The sequence below is a fragment of the Pyrus communis genome, chromosome 11, assembly GCF_041283825.1.
Source record: "Pyrus communis isolate YQ-2024b chromosome 11, ASM4128382v1, whole genome shotgun sequence".
Lineage (NCBI taxonomy): Eukaryota > Viridiplantae > Streptophyta > Magnoliopsida > Rosales > Rosaceae > Pyrus > Pyrus communis.
In genome coordinates this window covers 79,950-102,946 of record NC_142575.1, presented here as the reverse complement: position 1 = coordinate 102,946, position 22,997 = coordinate 79,950, and the positions used below count along the sequence as shown (strand labels likewise).

Genomic DNA, 22,997 nt, shown 5'->3' with positions numbered 1-22,997 from the left:
AAACTTTACAGCTTAAAAGAGCCTACAGCACTAGTGAACATGATTGGTACTCTAACTAATGTTTAGCGACCTTAATCTCTAAAGCTTATTATAACTTTTGGGTTGGCATGCACTTGGATGATGAAAAGATGATCCTGTAGCACACTATCATCATTGGAATTACAGTTGTCGGTAAATTTGCCAAACAAAACTAGCTTTACACACCCACACCACACGGATGAACGTCTACTTAAGCATGCGTGTTCACATATTTGCCTTTTAAGATGACAAAAGGACTTTGGTTTATGGTGTACAAAACAGAAATATACAGATGAGAGTATTAGTCTTCACGATCATGGTTGAGGGGCCATGCAATGTGACAATAATGTTGCAACATTATACAAACCAGGGAGACTTGCTCTGCCAAGTACATATGACCTATATATTAAAAAAAAAGCGGCTGTCATTGTTAATAAGGAGCGCTACCTAGCTTAATCACTGGACAGATGCATGGAATGGAAATCCGAAGCTGATCTGCAGTGAGAAGCTAATGAATTACAAAAGACATACGCACGCAGTTTGGTGGACTAGACGGGAAAAACCAGCCTCTCTTCTGCTAGCTAGCTGTTGGCAACACCTGCCTTCATGACACCGTAATTATTATTGTAACCTGCACTCGTAGTTTTGGAAGTGGTGCATGAGGAGAAAGCAGCAGCAGTCCTCTTGCCAGCTGCTGCAGCTTTCTTATTGAAAATTCTATGATCACATTGCTTACCGTTGCCATTGACATCCATATAACTACTAACAAGTCTTCTCCCCAGTTCATGTCTCTGATGATCATGAGCTCTCCTCCTGATCATGAGATTCCGTTTCTTCATGTTCATGACATCGATGATCCTACTGCTAGCAATGTCTAATTTACTACCAGTACTACTCATCACAGGCTCTGGCATGGCCTCTAGCCCCATCAACTTGGCTACTACTCCTGGTTTGCACCATTTCACCCTCTCCCCTGCTACAGTTGCTGGCAGCCTACAGTACTGCAGTTCCGTCCTTGTAAAAGCATTTGTAAGATCATGCTCAAAATCATGATCCAAGCTGTTTCTGAACGAGGAGCGATACATGGCATCCTTGCCATCGAGCGAGAAGCGAGGGTACTGATTTAATGCATTCCTTGCGGACCGTAAAATATCAGAATTGTTAACGCAAGACATTCTTCCCTTGTAGTACTTGTACTTGTTATAATCTGTAGGTTTTGAATACTTTGATGATCTCGCAATCTCCTCTTCTAAATCTAACCTCAGTATCATCTCCTCCAACGTCGGCGGCTGATGAAGATCATGATCTGAATCATTAATACTGCTGGTATTATTTTCCTGCAAATAGTAATTATCATCAGTAGTAGGAGAGCGAACAACCGGAAGTGGTGCAGGATTAGAGGAGGTAGCAGCAGCAGCAGCATCGGTGCAGGTGGTCTTGTGATGTTGGTTGAGGGTAGAGGTTGAGCCATCATCGTTGCAAAAGTTTCTCAACCCTTTCTTCATCTTGACTCCAAGAGAGTTCTTGATTAGAAACAAGGACAGGTCTCTCATTGAGCGCAAGGTTGATATCAGAATCAGATCGAGAGCTTCAACCCGAAACCCTAAACCCTGAAGCAAGCTAGCTCCTTAATATATTAAGTAGTGGATAGTATTCAAGGTTGATCCATGGAGCTAGTGCAGGGGATCCGATCCGGTTCTGAAAAAATCATCAGGAGCTGGATGGAGACAAAAACATACTAGTACAGAACGTGAACCAGAACGGGAATGTTGTGGGGTGGGCGGTGTGGATGATGATATTTTAAGTTTAGCTACAGCTAGAGCTAAGATATATAGATAGATAGAGATAGCCTTAATAGCATTCACATGACAAAAGAAGAGGAGTGGGGGGCGGGGGCGGGGGGCTTCACAAGTTTTGTCCCCTCTCATCTCCTCCTGGTCATGGTCTCTGCAAATTAAGCTTTTACTTTACTAAATTTACGTCAAATATCAATCAATTCACCAGCGACTAGCCAATCGAGCAATATACATACCGTACTTACTCTCTCTTAAATTCATTTTGATGATAATAATAATAATAATAATAACTAGCAGAGAACATACATTTTGTATGTGTGAACAATTTCTCTTAATAAGTGCATATTTTATCTTAATATTACATAATTACTGTTTTTTATCCTCCTTATATAAATATTGTGTATCAAAAGTGAGGGTAAAATAGGAAAAATAAGAATATGATTGCCATTTTGTAAAAAAAAGGGTAAGTCAAAAGGTACAAGATTACTATTTTACCCTCTTCATGTCAATATTGTGTATTCAAAAGTGAGAGCAAAATTGATAAAAACAAGGAAAAAAAGTTGACAAGGGCTATTCTCTTAGACCATCTCCAATGGTTGGGGTAAAAGTTAAATTTTTAGCCCAAAAACAGCTTTTCTACTCCAACCATTCTACCCTAAAATTTTAGCCCGAGATTATTAAAGAATGAATTTAGGCTATTTTTTTTGTTAAATTAAATTTTAAAAAAAATATGTAGACTATCATAAATTAATTTTATGAACATTTTAATCTAAAAAAATTTAAATTCCGATAAATATTAGGTAGAGTCCACCTCGATTTCAGGGCTAAATTTCGGGGGGAATTTGGCATTGGTTTAGCATTTAGCATTTAGCTCAAAATTTTCCCTTGGTTGGAGTGCGTTTGGAGGGAAATTTTGGGGGGTAATTTGGCTTTTAGCCCACCATTGGAGTTGGTCTTAATAGAATAGAATAGATAATAATATAATATTAAAGATGGTTTTCACCAGAATTGGTTGAGGGATATGATGGTCGATCATTCACTCACTCTCAAGCTAACCTGTTAAACAGGGGTAATAATTAATTAAAAAGGATGATGAGTCCTTCCGTCCATCCGTCCATCCGTCCATTCATATCCATCAAGGACAAAGAGCTTCGTTCATCAGATGCCTGCTGGAGGTGAAGAGATAAATAAAAGCAAAGCTTGACCCCTTTACATTCAATTTCTGGTGGAAATCTTGTGCACAACGTCTTATTTTCAAGATACACAAAATCCATACAACCCCCACCCAACACTCACACGCATATTCGCTTTCTTTTTTAATAACACAGCCCCACATATGAAACTCATTTAAAGAATTCAACTCTATAGTTTTGTTTGCAAGTTAATTAGTGAAAAAAAAAATTGACACTAGTACTATGTTGATGATATAGTGATATTTATATTCACTTGTACGTGAGAGGTATATGTTCTGCTTACCTAAATGACAAGTTAATTCGTAATTATCGTAACTCATATTTCTATTGTCTCACTTAACTCAAATCCCAATCATCTTTTATTTTCACTTTGATTTTTTTTTTACCACAAGGGATAATTTACAATATTCAACTACAAAGGAGAGCGGGGAGAGTTCGAACTAGTGGGTTGGTGAGAAAGGTCTACCACTTGCAAATCCCTAGAGCCGAAACATAATGCCCATGAGTCCATGACTATGGTCGAAGACTTGCATCCCTGGATCAAACTCGACGACCATGAGCCCTTACCTAACATGAGGACCCTAACACCCAAGATCGACTTGAGGAACCTGACGCTCCGAATATGGTCTAGAAGACTTGGCGCCTCAAAATCGAGGACCCAAGGGCCTTGTTAATGACTTGAGAATCTAGCACCCAGGACTCGGATATGAAACGTTGAGACTCGGACTAAGGAACTTGGTGCTCAAGACCCAACCTAGGGAATCTAGGTCGGGAAGTCCAGTAAAATCTTTCAAAGACTAGAGGTGTTGGATTTTGAATTTAGCGGTCAAGTCAATTATTTTAAAGTTATTGAAATCGTCAAAATTGGATTGGAATGATTGGTTATGCAAATTAAATTGGATGCCATTTTTTAATCAACCGGGAAATTCTCTAAAAACAAAATGTTGACGAGGCTATGTAAATTCTCTCACACTTTCTTATTCAGGATTGAATAGTTGAGATTTAACTAAAAACAATACTTGGCTACTCAAAGATGTAGGAACTCTTACTCAAAAGTCTTAATGTTTTAATCGCGGAATTTTATGCTTATGAGCAGAACCGTTCATACTATGAATTACATTGTAAAGATTATCTCTGCAAAAAATAAATTAAAACTAAGGTCGTTTAGTCAATTTATTGTAACAAATACATAGACGGTTCATAATACTTTTACCAATACCGTTCATTTGTTTTTAAATAGTTTAATGACTAAACGACCTTAGTATTAATTGATTTTTTGCAAATGTGATCTTTATGTGGTAATTTATAATATGAACGATTCTGATTATAAACATGAAGTTCTATAAATTGACAACGAACAATTTTGAGAAATTTTGAGTAGGAGTTCCTACTCATCTTTGAGTAACTAAGTATTGTTCTTTAAGTTCCTAAGGAATAATACTTGGCTACTCAAAGGATGAGTAAGAGTTCCTATTCAACATTGTCATGAGATTTAACTAAAGAATAATACTTTGTATTTATAATCAGAATCGCTCATATTATAAATTAGTTTATAAATATCGCCTATGCAAAAATCAACTAAAACTAAGATCGTTTAATCGTCAAATTGTATAAAAACAAATGAACGAAATTGGTAAAAACATTACGAAACATTTAGTTATGTGATACAATAGATTGATTACAACAAAGTTTTAATTCTTTTTTATTTTTTTTAAAATTTTTTGCAGAGATAATATTTATATAGTGATTCATAATTTGAACAGTTATGATCATAATTACAAATCTCCGTGATTCGAACACAAAAAATTTCGAGTGGAAGTTCATACTCATCCTTAAATAACAAAATATTGTTCTTAATTAAATAAGCTCTTGTTAAATATCAACTGTTATTTATTTATTTAAAAAAAAGCGCAGCAGAGCAAGCCTCGATGGAGAAATTGTTCATTGTGCTCGGGACATGGGTGATACACCATGTATCATTATACAAGTAATAAAAAAATTTATTTTTAAAGTTGTTAATTTTTTAACACAAGTATCTCACCACTCCAGGTACATTACAAAATCTCTCGATTGGAGATGATTTATATTCCAAATTTAAAAGGGAAAAATAACAGTTTGATGGGCCCGGCGGTTTCAAAACAGGCGGGATTTGACCCAAAAACAAAAGAGCAGGCTGGATGAGAATAAAAGGTGGGCTGGATACGAGGGCCTGGTTTGACATCCAAAGTGCTTCCCCAACCCGTACCCAAAGAGAAGAGAGGGCGGCCATAACTTAATCGATTCTCCACTTTTGATTTCTATAATTTCCGACAAATCCACCAAAATCCCTCAGCCTCATCCGTCATCCTTCATCCCTCAGGTTCGTCCCCGATCGATCGATATCGATCGATCTATCTCCCAATCTTTCTTTTTTCGGGTATTCTCCGTTTGGATTTGCATTTCGCGACCATCGCCCATACTGGATTAGATTATTTCAGCACTTTGTTCTTTAAATCGACCGATCGATCTCAGTTTCAATTAGTCTATCTATGTGTGATATATGATGTATCTGTTTAAAGTTAGATTGTTTAGATTCGAATTCAATAAGGAAAACCCAAAAATTTGATCTGTGGTTTTGGTTTGCTGCTGAATCTGATCCATATGTGTTTGTTGTGTGTTGTGTGGGTTGGCTGTGTGTAGAAGCAAAGAACCAAAGAAGCAACGAAGCAAAGAAGATGAAGGCAGCTCAGCCTCTGATGCTAGTTTTGGTGGGTTTGCTTGCGCTTGCAGGAGCACCTTCCACTTCAGCTTCCACAGTGCCAGCTTTCCTCTGGTCCCCTCATTACCATATGTACTCCTTCCTTCCGTCCTTCCTTCCTTCACCTAACACCTTATTTTACCAATCCACTCAAGTTTCTTAGTCTCATTAGTCATTACTTACCATCAGATACTCTTATCATTTTTTACTGATTACATGCTCTCTGAAAACAGAGTCAAGGCAGCCGTAAATTATCAGACAATATCCCCCAAGGATTTAGCAAAGTCTCTTCTTACCGAAGGTGGCTGGTCCAACGTACTGGTATTTTCTTTTCCGATAGTTTATTGCGCTTCTTTTATTGTGCTCTTTGGTTTTCTTTCTTTTTATCCTTTAGGTTTTCGTGCTATTGATGTGTTTTCCAAGTTATATTTATGTATTTGTTTTCAAATCCATAGTGCTCTGCAAACAACGTTCATCAGCCTCTGGAGCTGGCTCTTGTCTTTGTGGGTCAGGAGGTAAGAATTTCGATGTTGTCTTCCTTTCATCGGGTAACTTCCATATACATGTTCCCAGTTCAGATGAAAGCTACTTCATCTTTGAACCTTTGTGGTGGCCGAGGATGTTATACAGTGCTGAGGCAATTTGTTCTTATTTGCTTAGGTGTCTAGCTACTTTACGTTTTTATCTTTTAGGGGATTAAATTGTAAACTGTTTTTCTAGAATCAAAACAGTTGCTTGCTTTGCATAAATAACAATGCCGGGGAAGTAACGTGGATGTAATTTGGATTTAAATTTCCAAGATTTTGAATGAGTATAAGAATCACTCTCTAAGAACCAAAGAGAGCTTTCACTTTTGATGAGCTTTATTATTGACATTGCAATACAGAGAAAAGCCTTTGTCGTTGTTATTTCTTGAGCTTTCTTTCTTTTCTTAGTTACAATCTTCAGATATTCCTGCAAACAGACATGCAGATCCAGCTCTTGTGGACTTGCTGAAAGTAGGTAGAGTTTGCCCAATTGCTTGTGGTCTTTTGGTTGATATAAATGATGAAAATTTTGGTTTAATAGCTGCCATTCCATGGTCTTCAATAGACCTCTTTCTCAGGATCCAATTTCTCCATGGCCTTCCCTTATGTTGCTGCACCGGAGGATGATTCTATGGAAAATTCTTTGGTGTCAGAGATTTCAGAGACTTGTGGACAGGATTTAGGACTCAGTAATGTTGCTTTATTGGGGTCATGCTCTATTGAGGGTGAAAATGTTCAAAAGCTCACAAATGTGCAATCATTCCATGTAAATTAACTTGACGATCGTGTATATTACTTTAGAAACATGTTTGGTCTATGAAAAAGATCTGATGTCTTTCTTTCCCCAATAAAAATATGGCAGGATTACCTTGTTTCAAGGATGGAGAAGAGATCCAATGGGGAAGTAGATTTGGTTGTGTTCTGCCATAAAGGATCTGAATCTTCCAAAGAACTTGACCAACCACATTCTGAAGGTCTGTTAAGTTAAAACTGTTAGTATATTGTGATATATATGAATCATATAAGTTTTTTGGTTGTGTACTCAGTCACACTGCTCTAGGACATGGATGGTCATTCAAATATTTCAATTCGATTTTTGCAGGTAAAGTTTTTTCTGAGCTTGTTAATTCCTTGGATCAATCTGGGGCAAAGTATGGAGTTCTATATGTTTCAGATCCCAGTAAGTCGATCCAATATCCTTCTCATCGAGAATTAGAAAGGTTTCTGGCCGAAAGTGGTTCAGGAAATGCATCAGCCAATTCTACGGCCTGTGATGAAGTTTGTCTATTAAAATCATCTCTTCTAGAGGGACTTCTAGTTGTAAGTATCCTTGTCCACATCTTTTGTTTTGCTACACTATGGTTTCTATAAGAGTTTGTAGCCACTACATTTTGATATCTCCCTATGGTCCAAATCGTACCCAGATAGTTCTCAGACAAAATAACTTAAGTTAATACCCACCTCTACATCTTTTTTACTGCTAAAAAGTATAATTGCCCACTCCATTCATATATGGACACTCTTGTAACTATTACTTGTCGTCAGGATGTCCAATGCTCCTTCCACAAAGTTTTCCGTTTCCTTTTTCTCTTTGGCCCATAGATGCAAATATACTCATACATCCCTATTCAGACATGGTAATTGTGTGGATTTATTATAATGACAAGTACGTGTGGCCTATATATTTTTCTAGTTCCTTAAGATGCAAGTATCCACGATACTGATGATGTCTTTTATTGTGATGATTCAGGGAATCGTTTTGCTTATAATCTTAATATCGGGCATTTGCTGTATGATGGGGATTGACACTCCAACGAGATTTGAGACGCCCCAAGAGTCTTGACTTGTACATGCGAGATAACAGTCATCTGTTATGGTGCTAGCAATTGGATCTTAGGTAACTCAAAAGTTGTTGCTTGTTATATGTAGTTGCAGTGGGATGTTACCTTTGTAATATTTGTTCACTTTCTCAAGAGCGTTCTGTTATGTTGGCAATAATGATTTAGGGTTATTTTAGAATGTGTATCCTCATGATAATTTTGCTTCTTTTTTTTTTCTATCGATTGTCTGGCTGTGTAACTGATTACAGTACAGAAAATCTTATCAGTTTACTACCCTCAAGTTTCGTGGTTTTCAACATTTAGTATATGAAGTATTTTTCGTCCCAGAGTTATACCTAAAGTGTTGATTTTGGGACAGTCTTATACATCCGTTAGTTTAGCTGTTAAGTATTCCGTTAACTGATGATGTGGCGCTCATGTGGACAATGATTGGACGTCACGTGATGCGAATGTTATACGCACACAAATTAAACTCTCTTTTTTGACAATTGTAGTATAAGTATAAGTAGGGATCATTCTTAACCGGGGATTAGGAGGGATTGCAAAATCTCTTGGAAATTGACTCAAAAACGTAAAAACACAATATAAAACACTATACTAGACTCAAAGAATGCAAAACTAAACTTTAAAACACTTAAACAAACTAAAAGACTCAAACATCACCTAAAACACTCAAAACTGCCTTAAAAACACTTTCTGGGCAGTTTTGAGCACTTTGGTGAATTTGGACGAATTCGTGTAACAAATTGAATCAAAACACTTATGAACACAAACTAAATTGATTTCTAATTAATTTGACATTAAAGTAAAGGGGGATTAAGGTTTTGACGAAACTAAATTAAATGGACAGATTGCAATTAAAACAGAATGTAAATATGAAATTGATGAAATGGAATGAATGGATGCTAGCCAAGGGGTTCATCTCCACACATGTTACACTTGCAAAATAAAATGATTTCCAATTGTATGTCAATAAACCATGAATTCTCAATGCTACAAGTTAATTAGATCTGCTTAAATTAACTTTCAGATTTCCCTAGATTCATTGGATTGAATGGAATACGCATTACAACCAAATTATTCCTAATCAAAGTCCCTAACTATGGAATACGCATGATAGAGACATTCAACAAAGATCATTAAGTTCAACGGAAATTATAAACATCGACTAGGCATTCATAACTATGGAATATGCATGAAACTTATGCCAAGAATTTGTTTAACGCGATTGTTTATAAGCAACCTCCACTACTTGTGAATATAAGTTCGTAACTATTAGGTGAAACTCACTTATATTCTAGCGTCATACTCATGCATGAAAATTAAGTGTGCACTCTCAATAAACATACATAAATAAGTTATCAATCAAATAGTTAAACAAATTGAATTCACAACTTATGAAACGCAATTAGAAGTAATCAAATCAAAATGCAAGCATAAACATATATTTCGAATCCCCCCCCTAGCCAAGGGGGGTTTAGTTCCTCATACGTACAAAACAAAGAGAATTGAAATTAAACATTGAATTCAAAGGAAAAGAAACACCTAAACATTCCAACAACTCAAACTTGAATTGTATGAACGTTTAGGCCCGCTTCTCTTCCTCTTTGTTGTAGCACAAAGTCTAAGGTGAGTTTTGGGGATTATGGATGATGTAGAATGGAGTGGGGTGGTAGGATAGTGTTTTGGAGGGATGGGAAGCCACGGCCAAGGGATGGATTTCTGGTGGTGTTTGGATTAGTAGGGAATTGATGGAATGGTGCCTTAAGGCACGGCACCAAGGGATGGTTTTCTGAAATGGAAGAGTGTATGTTTTGTGGCTGCAATGGATGCTTATTTATAGGTGAAAAAGAGGGAATATGACAGCTAGGTTATGATGATGAATGCATGTGCAAAGTTGGTTGAATGCTTATGAGTGCATGTGGCTGATTTATGAAGGGAATGCATGTGGATTAAAGTGGAATGACAGCTAGGTTATGATGATGAATGCATGTGCAAAGTTGAATGGGATGCACGGCAATGATGGTGATTTTCTGGAATGATGGCAGGTTGTGTATGTGAGTGATTAGGGTGAATGTGCATGTGCTTTGAAATGGATTAAAGAGTGAGAGTGCATGTGGCTTGTTTGTGGTGAGTGAATGTGCACGGCAAGGATGATTTCTGGGTGCATGTGGGTTGGAAATGATGAAGGAAATGCATGTGCACGGCAAGGATGGAAGAATGATTATGGGTGCATGTGTTGAATGATTTATGGAGATGCATGTGGATTAAAGGAATGCATATGCAATGACAGCTAGGTTAAATGATTAAAGGGTGCATGTGGGTTGCAAATGCATGTGGAATGACTGTTTTATTTGTTGGGAAAGCATGTGAATTAAAGCTAGGGTGAATGATGATGAATGCATGTGGGAGTGTGGCTGAAATGAAGGAGTGGAATGCTAGAATGTTATGCACGGCAATGGTGGAAATGGAGGTGCTGGAATTGATGGAATGCACGGCTAAGGATATAGGAAAGGTTTAAATGTCCTAGAACTAAAGGGAACAAGGTTCCAACACTTTGGTCTTCAATTAGGTCTTCAATTTCGTCCAACACTTTGGCTCCAACCATAAGCTATCCATCCTTAGCCCAAAAGTGCTCCAAAAGTCTCCAAAATGCATCTTTTTGCTCCTTTAGCCCTTTGGACCTACAAACACACGAAAATAGCTTAAGGTACTAAAATTACTAAGTACTAGCAACATAAATGCAAGAAAACAAGCAAACTAAGGCGCATAAATATGCTCCTATCATCACGCATCATTAAAAATATTAAATAATTAATTAAATAAAAATAATAATTAAAAAAAAAAAAAAAAAAAAAACCCAAAACCCTATCGTCTTCCCCACCTCGACCCCCTTCCCTTCTTTCTCCCTTCTCCTCTGCACTTACCCAACCTTTGCACATCCATCCTTCCCCCTCCCTCTTTGACTTCACACTCAACCCTTATCCTCTTCGACGACCCCATTTCTCATTATGCAACCACCACATTCCCTCAACCCCCATATTCCCCCCTTCCCCCCACTATTCATCACTCACTCTCCATGCAAATTTGACGACAAATCTTGAAAAATCGATCGTAACCTCTGTACATCCATCTTAACCCCTACCCTCTTCTTCCTCCTCTTCCTTATTCTGCACCCCAGCAACAACACCACCACCATTGGCTCGGAGAATGCAGTCGATCCTCGTGCAGTCGGAGCGCGTGGTTAACAAATACCCATCTTCTACCTCCCCCCAAATACTCGTCGTCTGCACCTACAATTGTGCAGTCGCGTGACGGTCGATCGTTTGACGAATGGAAGATGATAGATCCGAAACCCGAGGAACACAAAACCAGAGATGCCAATACGGGTAATGTCTTAGAGCTGGATGAACTGGGTGAATCAGCTGGTGAGTAGATTAGGACGACTGCGAAGTCGAGTCATCCGACGAGTTTGTTGAGAAAAGTAGGTGGAACCGATGATGTGCAGAGCTCGGAGTGAGTGAGAGTGTGATGGGTGTTGTTGGGCCATGGACTGAGGAATAAAGTATCGAGCGGTGGCTGGTGGTGGTGCTGTTGCTAGGGTGCAGGATAAGGAGGAAGATGGTGGGGGTTTCGGTCTGAGTTTGGGTTGGGATGCAAGATAAGGAGGAGGAAGAGGAGGGTGGGGTTAGGAGAGGAATGGTGGAGGAGGAGGTGGTTGTGGAGAAGGGGGGATAAAAATGGGGGAGAGAAAAGGGGGAGCCAAATAGGGTGTTACAGAGGGAAGAAAGAAGAGAGGTGGAAGATGGGTGAGTGAGCACGGATGGGGATTTGGGTTTTTTTTTTTTTTTTTTTTTTTGTTTGTTCTCCCTTTAAATAATTTTTTTTTTTGAATTTTTAATTCCCTTAATGACACGTGATGTCCAGTCATTGTCCACATATGCGCCATGTCATCAACTAACGGGAGATTTAACAGTCAGACTAACGGATATATGAAACTGTCCCAAAATTAACACTTTAGGTATAACTTTGGGACGAAAAAAATTTCATGTACTAAATGTTGAAAACCACGAAATTTGAGGATAGTAAACTGATATTTACCCTAATTTATTCGTTTTGCAACAAGGGCCAATTATTCATTTCTTGTCCCAACTCAAACGGCTTGCGCTTTAATATTTCTCCCATCTCAATCATTCCCACTTTTTAACAGACCTCATTATAATGAGGTTGTGCATCTGAAATATCGAGGGAGGTAATTTTCACATGCAAATTTTCTCTTCATGTCCACCCTTCATCATTTCTGATTATTTGATTTGTTCTTCATTTTTTATTATTGGATTGAATAAATCAAACGAGAGTTGAGAGACAGAAAGAATAAGGACATCCAGAAGGAGAAAATGTGTGTGCAAAATAGAAATGAATGTTATAATTCTTTTTAGCTAATTGTTGCACGTTACACCGTGTAATGAAATTACCTCCATTCTTTGATTATCAATGAGAAAACCAAAACTCCCCTGCTCTTCTGGCTTACTTCTTCCTTTGGTAGGGATTGGCAGCAACTCTCTTGCTTTTCCACTTGCTCTTTCACTGCCTATAGATGTCGAATTGTGAGGTGACGACTTTTATTCTCGGCGTCTTTTGTCGTTTCTAGGTATTTGTTTTGCCTTTGACAACCCCATCCTACAACTATCCTCCTTCAACTCCCAACACTCATTCTCTTCCACTTTGTTCATTTGCTCCTCCTCACATTCCATCCCTTCCTCATTCTTTGCTTAAAGCCACTTGCATTTCACTTGTTTTGGCTCTCAGATCTATATCCTTTTACTGCTCCGCACCCGACCGACATGCCAAAAAATCGGGGCAAGCATGTTGCGGCTTTGCCCAAACCGACAATGTTCTAAATGCCCCCTTAGCCCCATCTCCTTCCTTTTTGTTTTGGTTCTTGGTTCTACTTGCAGGGGCATGTGATGGTGATTCAGATCTGGTGAATCTTCTTTGGTGCGGCAATTTTGGTGGCAAAATTTGGTTGAGAATACTTCATTGTTGCAAGTTTAAAGGTTTTGCATTGCGATACCTTCGTTGAATTCAACGAGGAGTTGGTTTTTCTGAGGGCGGTTGCTCTTGTAGCTTCTGACGAAAAGGTTGCAGCAGTGGTAGCATTTTGTTTGATAAGGATTAGGTTATGATTTTCCTTTTTTTTTTTGTCTTATTGCTGATTGGGCATTGTGGCTGTCCCCAATATCTGTTGGGCTGCTTCCTATTTAATAAAATTTTATGTTTTCTCAACAATAAAAAAAAAGAAAGAAAAAAAAAAGAAAAGGGAAAACCTTCATTCTCTTATTTATCAATTATAAAAGAAAAACACTTTCACTATTCCGCTTGTTTTAACCTAGTTACATTATCAATCAAGGTTTTAAGGGTGTTGGGGCCCAAAAATGTTACACACCAATCCAATCAAGTCTCAAGACCCAGTTGTCATGTAAAGCCTACATTCAAGCCCAAACATATGCCAAGGCGCAGGATTGATGAGGAATATATTTACAAATATGCCATGCCACGTTAATTAAGCTGGATATTCACATAAATCACACCAAGCTTCCTCATGCTGGTCAGTATTCATGTTACACCCAAGTCACATATTAAGGGCTTGTCAAGTGGATTATGGTGTGGATGGTTACGGAAGGTTATTGGGCCTAAGTGGAATCGGGGTTATGGAAGACTCTGGGTTGCTTGGGAGCCTAAAGATCCAAGCTTAATACTCTTTGCATTTCATGCAGGCAACATTGAGAGAGAACTAACCTAGTTTACCCTTTTCCTTAGCAAGCCAACCCTCTTCGTTAGGACTAACCTAGATTCCTGCATTAAATGCATGCTAAGCTCAGCAAGTCAGGCATTTAATGCTAACTTTCCATTCCCAGCTTGCACAAACAACCAACATGTGAAAGCTATAAGGCGCGCTACCAGAAGTAGCGACTGCGGAAGGCCGACCTGGGAAAGATGCACTTCGGGAAGAAGCAGATTGCATGTTTCAATAGTGCAACTACCTTACACCAAAAGGGAAATAGTAGGAGGGCTAGGGATTGAGGAAGGGGAAGGCCAAGCCACAAAATGAGATTCCTTAAAAGCCTAGAGAAGAACCTTTCACTTACATAAGGAGGGAGAAACCATTTGAGTAGGGGATTGAGATAACAGGAAGAGATAGAGTAGAAATGCAGGAAGAGAGAACCACCAGGAAGTAAACCCAGAGAGTTTCACTTAGCCTAGAAGCATACTCCAAGCCTCAATCATCATCCATGCAACCTTAGTAACTCCCACAACCTTCCATTAAACATCTCAACCATTAGAAGCCTTACTATCACCCTAGGAAAACCCTAATCATCCAGTCAAGAATGCCATGCAACCATGCAAATCCCTTCTCTCTTATGTTAAACCGATAATCTTCTAGCTTCCACACCACGCTTCACTTGAGGAAGTCATTATTTTGATTAATTATGCTATCTTCGAGCCGTTGATGTTACTGGGATATTTCCTAAGACAAACTAACTCTTTTGAGATATCTTGGAACTTGGTACGAATCCACACCAAAGGAGACAAGATGACGTTCTTAAAGCCCAAGTCCACCTCAACCTAAAAGTCTCCCAATAAAGGGTTACAAACTTTTTTGGTTACTGAACTTTGGGTCAAAATCTCTTTTAGTCATTGTGTTCAATTTAGTCAGTATGATCACTATGATGTCAAAAGTTAACAATTTTGGTCGCTTCCGTTAGTCTTCAATTAAAATAAAATATTAAATATGCATTAATTGATTAAAATTAATAAAACTTTAAACTAAATAGGGTTAACTGTACTTTACATCACAAGGTTTGTGGTTCATTTGCAAAATGTGCCACGAAATTTCAATTTTTACATGTTACGCCATGTGGCTTTTAGACTTGACTCACATTTTAAACACTCATTAACTGTTAATTTAAATGTTTAGTAGTTGTGCGGAAAACAAATGCATATTTGTTAATTTTTACATATTCCTTCTTCATGAAAACGAGAAAAAGTAGTTGTGCGGAAAACAAATGGAAATTTTGTGTGAAAATAGGCAAATTTGGCGTCGAGGAACGAAAATGCAAATTTGGTACAGTTGATGAATCAAAATAAAATGAATAATTAAAACAAAAGAAAATGATATAATAGAAACTTGCATGTAGGGGGATGGGAAGTGGAGGGTGGAAACTGGAGGCTGAGAGTATGAGTGGTTCAATTTCGCCCTCACATGGGCCCAAAACCCTAGTTTGCATAACTAGCAATCGAGGAGCAATTCCAAGTTGAGAAGTGAGATCTAGGGGCTGACATCTACCAAGTAGCAATTTACCAACCAACCAGAGCTCCATAGCTTGCGTCGGTGGTATGTCTCAACTCTCAACTCTCACGACTGACTCTCAACGAAACAACTAGCTAGTACTAGTGGTGGAGTGGCAAATTTGGTGCTTATTTATTTGGATTAGGTTAAAATTACGAAATAACATAAACAGAAGGATTTGGAGATGGAAGGGAATTCGGGGGGCGTAGGAGGCTGTGCAGCGGCAGTAGGCGGTGGAGGTGGTGGTAACGATGTCGAGCTCCTGTGTAAGACGCTGCAGGTTGAGCACAAGCTTTTCTACTTCGATCTCAAAGAGAACCCTCGCGGCCGCTATCTTAAAATTTCCGAGAAGACGTCGGCCACCAGGTCCACCATCATCGTTCCCTTCTCCGGCATCTCTTGGTTTCTCGACCTCTTCAATTACTATGTCAATTCCGATGACCAGGAAGTCTTCAGCAAGGAATTGCAGCTCGACACCAAGGCAAGTTCCCTCCCTCCTCATGCTTTCTTCTTCTTTATTTTCTTTTTCTGGCTGACCTTAATTTCTCCTCCTCAGGTCTTCTACTTTGACATTGGCGAAAATCGCAGGGGCCGCTTCTTGAAGGTCCCTTTATCCCCTTATCCCTTTCTCTTTTTTTTTTTTTTTTAAATTTTTAAATTTTTTTAATTTTAAATATATTCTATCGTCTGTTTCAAAATCTTACAGGCATCCCATCCCATCAAATTTTCTTGCTAATTTCCAACCACATCCTTGAATACTCACAGACTCTACTTACTTAGGATCAATTTTTGGTGTTTTACTTACTTGCATCTGCCGGCCTGTGCATAATGATATTTGACTAAGCACTGGGCACACATCAATTTAGCCTTGCATCTGCGGTTGCCTCATCACCTTGACCTGGCCCTGAATTCAGGATTTTTTTTTCCTAATTAAAGATTTGTATGCAAACAATTGCGTTTCCATCTGTATGCATATGTTTATGGGTGTTTACATATGTTCTGGATTACGTGGTATAGATATGTAGATCCTTAATCCTTGTTTTGGGGAAACTGTCGATAAATTAAGCACACAAAGCTATGCAGATGAATAGTCAAGGACTATTTTAATTTCACAATGAATTGTTTTAGAACCCTTTTTCTTCAAGGGTTGTGCTATCCGCACACCCATTTTTACATCCCACACACTCCTTGTTAATTTATGTTCTTTTGGTCTTCTTCAATTCATTCGATCATCGGTGTGTTCGGTGTGTTGATAGCACCACCCCTTCTTCAAACTCTATGCAAGACCAAGAGCCTGATAATATAAGGAGTTCCCTAAAGTGCCTCAACAGCTGGTTTCTTTAGTTGGAGGACAAAAGAGATGAGTTCATAGAAAACTATTGAAATTGATAGGGATAGGATATCTAAACTGAAGAAGCACACAAACCTATGCTGATGATTAGTCAATGGATATGATTTCATAGTGAATTGCTTTAGAATTCTGTTTTTCTTCACATTGTATGCAAGCTCAAGAGCCTGATTCTATGAAGAGTCCCCTAAATGCCTCAGAAGTTGGCTTCTTTAGTTGGGGGACAAAAGAGATGTATAGCTTGTTGTAAATACTCAAGCTATACTTTTTCCTCCTCTCTCATGGATAATGAGGATGATTTTTCTAGTTTAATGTTGCTTTCAAAAATTTCTCTCACGAAATGTTTCGAATTCTTAAGTTTCGAAAGTGTATCCCTGATATTTCATATTGAAGTCACCACCACCACCACCACCACCAACAAATTCATAAATATTTTTTCCTCCTCTCTCATGGATGATGAGGATGATTTTTCTAGTTTAACGGTTCTCTTGAATTTTTCTCTCACTAAATGTTTCTAGATCCTAAGTTTCGAAAGTGTATCCCTGAAATTTCATATTGAAGTAGTTTTGGCATGTACTTCTTTTTGAGCATTTTCTCCACCACCACCAAATTCATAAGTATTTTTTCCTCCTCTCTCATGGATAATGAGGATGATTTTTCTAGTTTAATGTTGCTCTTGAAATTTTCTCTCACTAAATGTTTCTAATTCCTAAGTTTTGAAAGTGTATCCCCGAAATTTCATATTGAAGTAGTTCATCTACTTCTTTTTGAGCATTTTCTCTTAAAGATTCCAACACACTTGGGGTAATGGTCACTTGTTAAGTCAAGGTTTGGATGGAGGATGATGTAGTTGGTGAATGTATGGGTCCTTCAAATAACTCTGATGGTTTTGTGAGGTAAGAAGAATTAAAAGGATATTTGAGATAACGGTAGAGATGGAGATTGGTTAACACTTTGGGATCCGTTTCATGTGAAGTGTAGTTGACTAACCATCGGAGGTAGTGATGTCAAATGCAGACATTTTATGTGTGTTGTCCATGTTTCCCGAGTGTCTTTAATTGATTTTCGAGTCACCTTTGTACTTATACGTACTTTGTTTGTATCTCATTATTTTTTATAAAACTATCCTTTCTTTATTTCTATTGAGGAATATCTTTAGTCTTGGGGGTTTTTATTCACCTGCCTTTGACCAATGGCAGATGACACGCCCTTACTTTTCATGACATATGATAGCATAATAGTGTATCAAGGGTAAGGTTGAAAATTTGGATATAGATGGAAAGATCGGTAGAAATACAAGTAAAAGTTGCCTAAAAATGGCTATTTTATTAAATTCATGGAAATTCTGAAGGGAGCTTTAGGAAATCTCAATTTTATGTCCAAAAGGAAAATACTTAGATGTTTCTAAAAATAAACATTAATCCGCATTTATCCCAAATCATTACAATTTCAGACCATTTATATGTTTAATATAGAACTTGAGAAACCAAAACTTGAAATTCCTAGATCATGGGAATGAATAATTCGTAATTCTTCTAGCTTTTCTTTTCACTTTCTCCACTTTTCATTTTCTCATAACATAAGCCATTTAGGTTTTTTGTCTAAAGCAGGTAGGATATTTGGTTTTCCAATCTGCCCAAAGACATGGTTAGGGCTAGCGTTGTGAAAAACCATTGTCCATCGTCATTTTACCCCCTCTGTGTTTGCATTTGCTAAGAAGACAGGGAAGTTTTGGGAACCCAACTAATTGCTTTTCCTGTGATTGATGGTCGTGACTTGTGAGTTCATGTCCAGTGGAGATGAAGCTAAACTCAGTAAACTAGCTTTGTTTCAGATATATACATCCTACGTACGTTCAACTTATTGGGGATTTGCTAGAAAATTCACCTTTATCTCGGAAATTTTATCATATTGATATGGTTTTATGTGTAATTCATCAACACCGTACTCCTTAGGAAGAAATCAAATGACCCCCTTATTTCCATATTGGTACTCTATAAATTTTAAATGCCATCAATATCTTAAACCAACTTCCAGATTTTTGTGTCACTGCTCAAATCTTATTACGACCAAGGTAAAAGTTACTTGTGCCTGACACAACTGTTGAACAGTCGAAGAACTATTAGTATAGCAATCTCTCCCTTCTACTCTTCAGTAGCTCATGTCCACTGTTGGGCGAGCAGCTTGTGAATGATTTGAATATTTATGTAGGCTCGATATAACATGGAGCCCTACATTACTTACTAAATGGTATTTGTTTCTCATATTAATTGATGTCAAGTAATTTAAGGGGAAAGATTCTATGCTTAAGTCGGTGGATGAAAATCTGACATCAATAGGAAACATACCATTTGCTTAAGATCTCCAACTCGTAGACATTCTAATTGTTGGATTTTTATTTTTATTTTCCCCAACAACTTAGAGCATAGTATAATGCTAACATCCTATTATGGCACTTGGCGTCAAATGCTTAAAACATTGTTGTGTATGTACACACCTTCACATAGAGAGATATCTAATATAACAAAGACGTTACTCAACTGTTATATTAGATGCGGATGGATGAGATCTCAACCATAGGGAATCTCAGTCGTCCATATATGATTTTTGGTTAAAAATATTCTCTTTTCTAAGGTATTAGAAAATAACTGTATATATAAGTTTCATTATGTGCTCAAGCATGCATTCATGTATTATATAGCATGGTACTTCTTCATTTTCATTTTGGGTATCAATGAACGATGAATGCAACACGTGTATTCTTGTCTATCCTGATTTGCAAATTGCCACAGGAACTTATCTATGTTTGAAGACCTTCTTAGATCCCAGTTGCATTTAAATTTTATTTCTACTTATCCTAATTAGGTTAAGTTATTCATTTTGAGTTGTTTGTTTTGCCCCTCTTGAACACCATCTGAATCTAGTGCTTATTCTTGTATTCATCGTATCAATACTTTAAACTGTTGTTCAAATTTATAACCAGATGCTTTAAGATGTGGTATCCTAAATAATTTAATGAATTTTCTATTTAACCTTTCGGATATGGAAGCAAAGTGGTTCCTGAGTTGGAGAGGCATACTACAATCAAATGTCAAGTGAGAAACCAGTTACTGGCATGCTCCATACTGAGTAAAATTTAAATTTTCACAATCAGCGGTCAAAGGTTAAACTCTTGTAAAGAACTTTTAACAAAACATTATGGCCCTTTCAGACAAACCATTTCACATTCTCCAAAGTTACGAACCTTGTGTACTGACCTTCGAGTGTTTGTCTTCTTTGTTTCTTGTGTTTCTGAAAAATTAATTGTTAAAGACCACTTTGTGTCTGGGAGAAAAGAAAAAGAACAACCACAAGCATAGATTTCCTTTGGTACAGGTAGAACTCTTACTTAACTCAGACCTCTCTTTAGTCCCCTTTCAAAACGCGATGATGTGGTAGTTTACCAAGTCAGACTTAAATGTGTGTACTGACGAGAGATTTCTCTGTACAAGAGTTCTGAGTTTGATGCTCCTTCCGTTGCAACACATTTCAACATCTACTCTTATTCCACCCCCAACTTTCTATTCTTTGATAATTTAATATCTCACATATTTCCACTTACATTACATGAATTTACCACCTTATCATGCTTTCCAATGTTGGATTGAAATATTAACAAAGAATGTGCACTCACCTGAACCCCTAAAATGTTACAACCTTGATTTAACTTCTTAACTTTGGGGCTACTGGATTACGCTGAAATGTTTAGGTGCTCACTAGCCCCTATTCTTAGACATCAATTGACCGCCATCATTAAACAATGATGGTTCTAGGTTTAACTCCATAGTTTGGACATGGAGCTCTGGTTTCTTTCCCCTGCCCTGACTTTTTAGTTATAGGAATCTTTAATATGGTTGACATTAGGGTGTCAGACCTTACCATTGATGACAGCCCCTGAAGATGTGGGTCTTTTATGGCCTACGGTAACTTTTATTTGTCAAGCAACGACCTTTGAAGCTATCTTGTGTTATTTTTTTTTATTATTGTCTTTTCACTAGTTGTAACCATTTGAAATAGAAGACAATTCCAGGGCTAGCGTTAGTTTTGTTGTTGTCTTTGTGTGAGTTGTAACCATTTTGAGGAGATGGCAATTCCAGGGCTAGACTCCACATTCTTGTTCACCTTTTACTGCTCTGATGACGTGTTTGGTGCAGGTTTCTGAAGCTTCTGTGAGTAGAAATCGCAGTACTATCATTGTTCCTGCAGGAAGCACCCGAGATGAAGGGTGGGCAGCATTTAGAAACATTTTGGCGGAGATCAATGAAGCATCAAGGCTTTTTATACTGCCAAATCAGGTGTCCTTGTTTTTCATACATGAACTCCTTCCTGCTTTCTAGGTAATCTAAGTTTCTCTTTTGGGAGTGACTCACAAGTCTTGTGAATTTCCACCTGGTTGTTTCCATGTCAAAGCAGCAAAGTTCTGAACCTTCAGAGCGTCTTGTTGGGCTTTCAGATGACGTAGGCGCTGGTTTCATATCTGGCCACAGTAGTCAAACTGCTCCAACTTCTGAACTGAATGACAGATCCGCTGAGTTGCCGGCACAAGATGAAATTGGTAACATGGGGATATCTAAAGTGATCAGAGCTGATCAAAAGAGATTCTTCTTTGATCTTGGGAATAATAACAGGGGTCACTTCCTAAGAATATCCGAGGTATGCTTCAGGAAGTGAAAGAATGTTTTCTTTGAGACCCTAGAAGGATTTGCTTGTTCGTTTTACCTTTTTAATTTTAGGTTTCTGACAGTAAATGAAGTCATAATATCTTTAGAATTATGTTAAATTTACAGGTTGCAGGTTCTGATCGGTCCTCCATAATTCTTCCGCTGTCAGGGCTCAAGCAGTTCTATGAAATAGTAGGTCACTTTGTGGAGATAACCAAAGACCGAATTGAAGGAATGACAGGTGCAAATGTTCGGACAGTGGATTCCCCCCAGAGATGAATCCCTCCCCTCGGGTTTGGTGATTAAACCAATAATTCCAGTATATCAAGATTGCTTTAGAGGTACAAGTAGGTGTTTGATTAGGGGTGGGATTCTCCTTACAGTTGTGTTTCTGTTATTTTCTTCTCTTCTTCTGTTCACTCATTCAAGTCTGAAATAATATCCGTTTTTCTGTTTGCTGAACATACAATTCGGAGATGATTGCCAAGCTTAATTTAAACAATCAATAACACAAAAAACAGACAAGATACTTGTAACTTGAGTTTGATAGTGTGTCAACCTTCCAGATTAATAGTAATGACCATTCCAGCTCTGCTTTATTTTGTTCAGTAGCACAAATGCATCTACTTTATTTGTTTTGAGTACTATAGCTTGTGGTGCAGGTTTTCGCTTGTTTTAGTAGTAACCTTGTGGTTGGTGATGCTTCCTTTGAATGTTAAAAATTACGACGATGGTAAAAACTTGGTTTTGAGGAGGGCTATACTAGTCGTCACTCTGCTGGCAGATTGTAGAGATGATTTAGCTTGCGCAAATTTTTTATCTACACTGCTAGTGCTGCACATTATATCTACACCGCTTGTGCTGCACATTATATCTACACCGCTAGTGCTGCTTATATTTATTTAGTTATTCTTCATTTCCCAAGTAAATTTTATGCGAGGCATCATGCATGCACTTTTGCCTTACAGATTGACCTATTATTTCATGGAACTGCTTGAAATGAAACAGAGCTAGCCTAAGACATCGTAGTTACTAGTTAGTGAATAAACCCCGTAGGCCCTCCATTTAACATCTTTACAGAAATGGCCTTATTAAGTATCTACCTACCAATCATTGTAAAATTTGAATTCATGTAAAATATCCTTAAAAACGACTCGCCAATTTATTTAAAATACCCTCGGCAAATACCTACCCATCGCTGTAAAATAGATCGCAATACGTAGGAAGTATCGACCCGACACCTCGATCCTATTAGCTCGTGAACCCCACCCCAACTATAAACCCACTGTTAACGATTATGGTGTTGGAGATGCTTATGTATTGGAAATTGCGACGGCTTTCGACGATTTAGACCTTTTTTATTTATTTATTTTTATTTTTTTGTGTGAAACTGTTATTAGCACTAAATAAATCTCATTCTACACTTTTCACGAGTGTATTTTTCCATAGCAATTCCCTGTTTTTTTTTTGGGCGTTTTAGCTAAAA

At 37.8% G+C, this 22,997-nt stretch overlaps 3 protein-coding genes across 7 annotated transcripts; 2 read left to right on the top strand and 1 right to left on the bottom strand.

Annotated features, from left to right (window-relative positions):
* Window positions 1-264: 264 nt before the first annotated feature.
* LOC137741544 (uncharacterized) lies at window positions 265-1,893 on the bottom strand. The gene has a single exon (XM_068481239.2). It carries the CDS (start codon window positions 1,569-1,571, stop codon window positions 600-602), a length of 972 nt encoding a protein of 323 aa, XP_068337340.2. The 5' UTR covers window positions 1,572-1,893; the 3' UTR covers window positions 265-599.
* A 3,311-nt stretch (window positions 1,894-5,204) lies between these two features.
* LOC137743522 (uncharacterized) lies at window positions 5,205-8,408 on the top strand. 2 transcript variants are annotated; one of them, XM_068483431.2, is made up of 9 exons: window positions 5,205-5,366; window positions 5,687-5,837; window positions 5,978-6,065; window positions 6,200-6,259; window positions 6,680-6,742; window positions 6,837-7,037; window positions 7,134-7,245; window positions 7,374-7,591; window positions 8,022-8,408. In XM_068483431.2, exons 2-9 carry the CDS (start codon window positions 5,722-5,724, stop codon window positions 8,112-8,114), a joined length of 951 nt encoding a protein of 316 aa, XP_068339532.1. In that variant the 5' UTR covers window positions 5,205-5,366; window positions 5,687-5,721; the 3' UTR covers window positions 8,115-8,408. The 2 variants fall into 2 exon arrangements, with proteins under 2 accessions (XP_068339532.1, XP_088536571.1); XM_088680445.1 differs by having other exon boundaries at window positions 5,215-5,366; window positions 5,680-5,837.
* Window positions 8,409-15,162: 6,754 nt separating this feature from the next.
* On the top strand, window positions 15,163-22,103 carry LOC137743523 (transcription factor Pur-alpha 1). 4 transcript variants are annotated; one of them, XM_068483436.2, is made up of 5 exons: window positions 15,163-15,944; window positions 16,020-16,067; window positions 21,005-21,145; window positions 21,264-21,503; window positions 21,638-22,103. In XM_068483436.2, exons 1-5 carry the CDS (start codon window positions 15,648-15,650, stop codon window positions 21,788-21,790), a joined length of 879 nt encoding a protein of 292 aa, XP_068339537.1. In that variant the 5' UTR covers window positions 15,163-15,647; the 3' UTR covers window positions 21,791-22,103. The 4 variants fall into 4 exon arrangements, with proteins under 4 accessions (XP_068339537.1, XP_068339536.1, XP_068339534.1 ...); XM_068483435.2 differs by having other exon boundaries at window positions 15,293-15,944; window positions 21,261-21,503; XM_068483433.2 differs by having other exon boundaries at window positions 15,304-15,508; window positions 15,648-16,067; window positions 21,261-21,503.
* The last annotated feature ends 894 nt before the right edge of the window (window positions 22,104-22,997 follow it).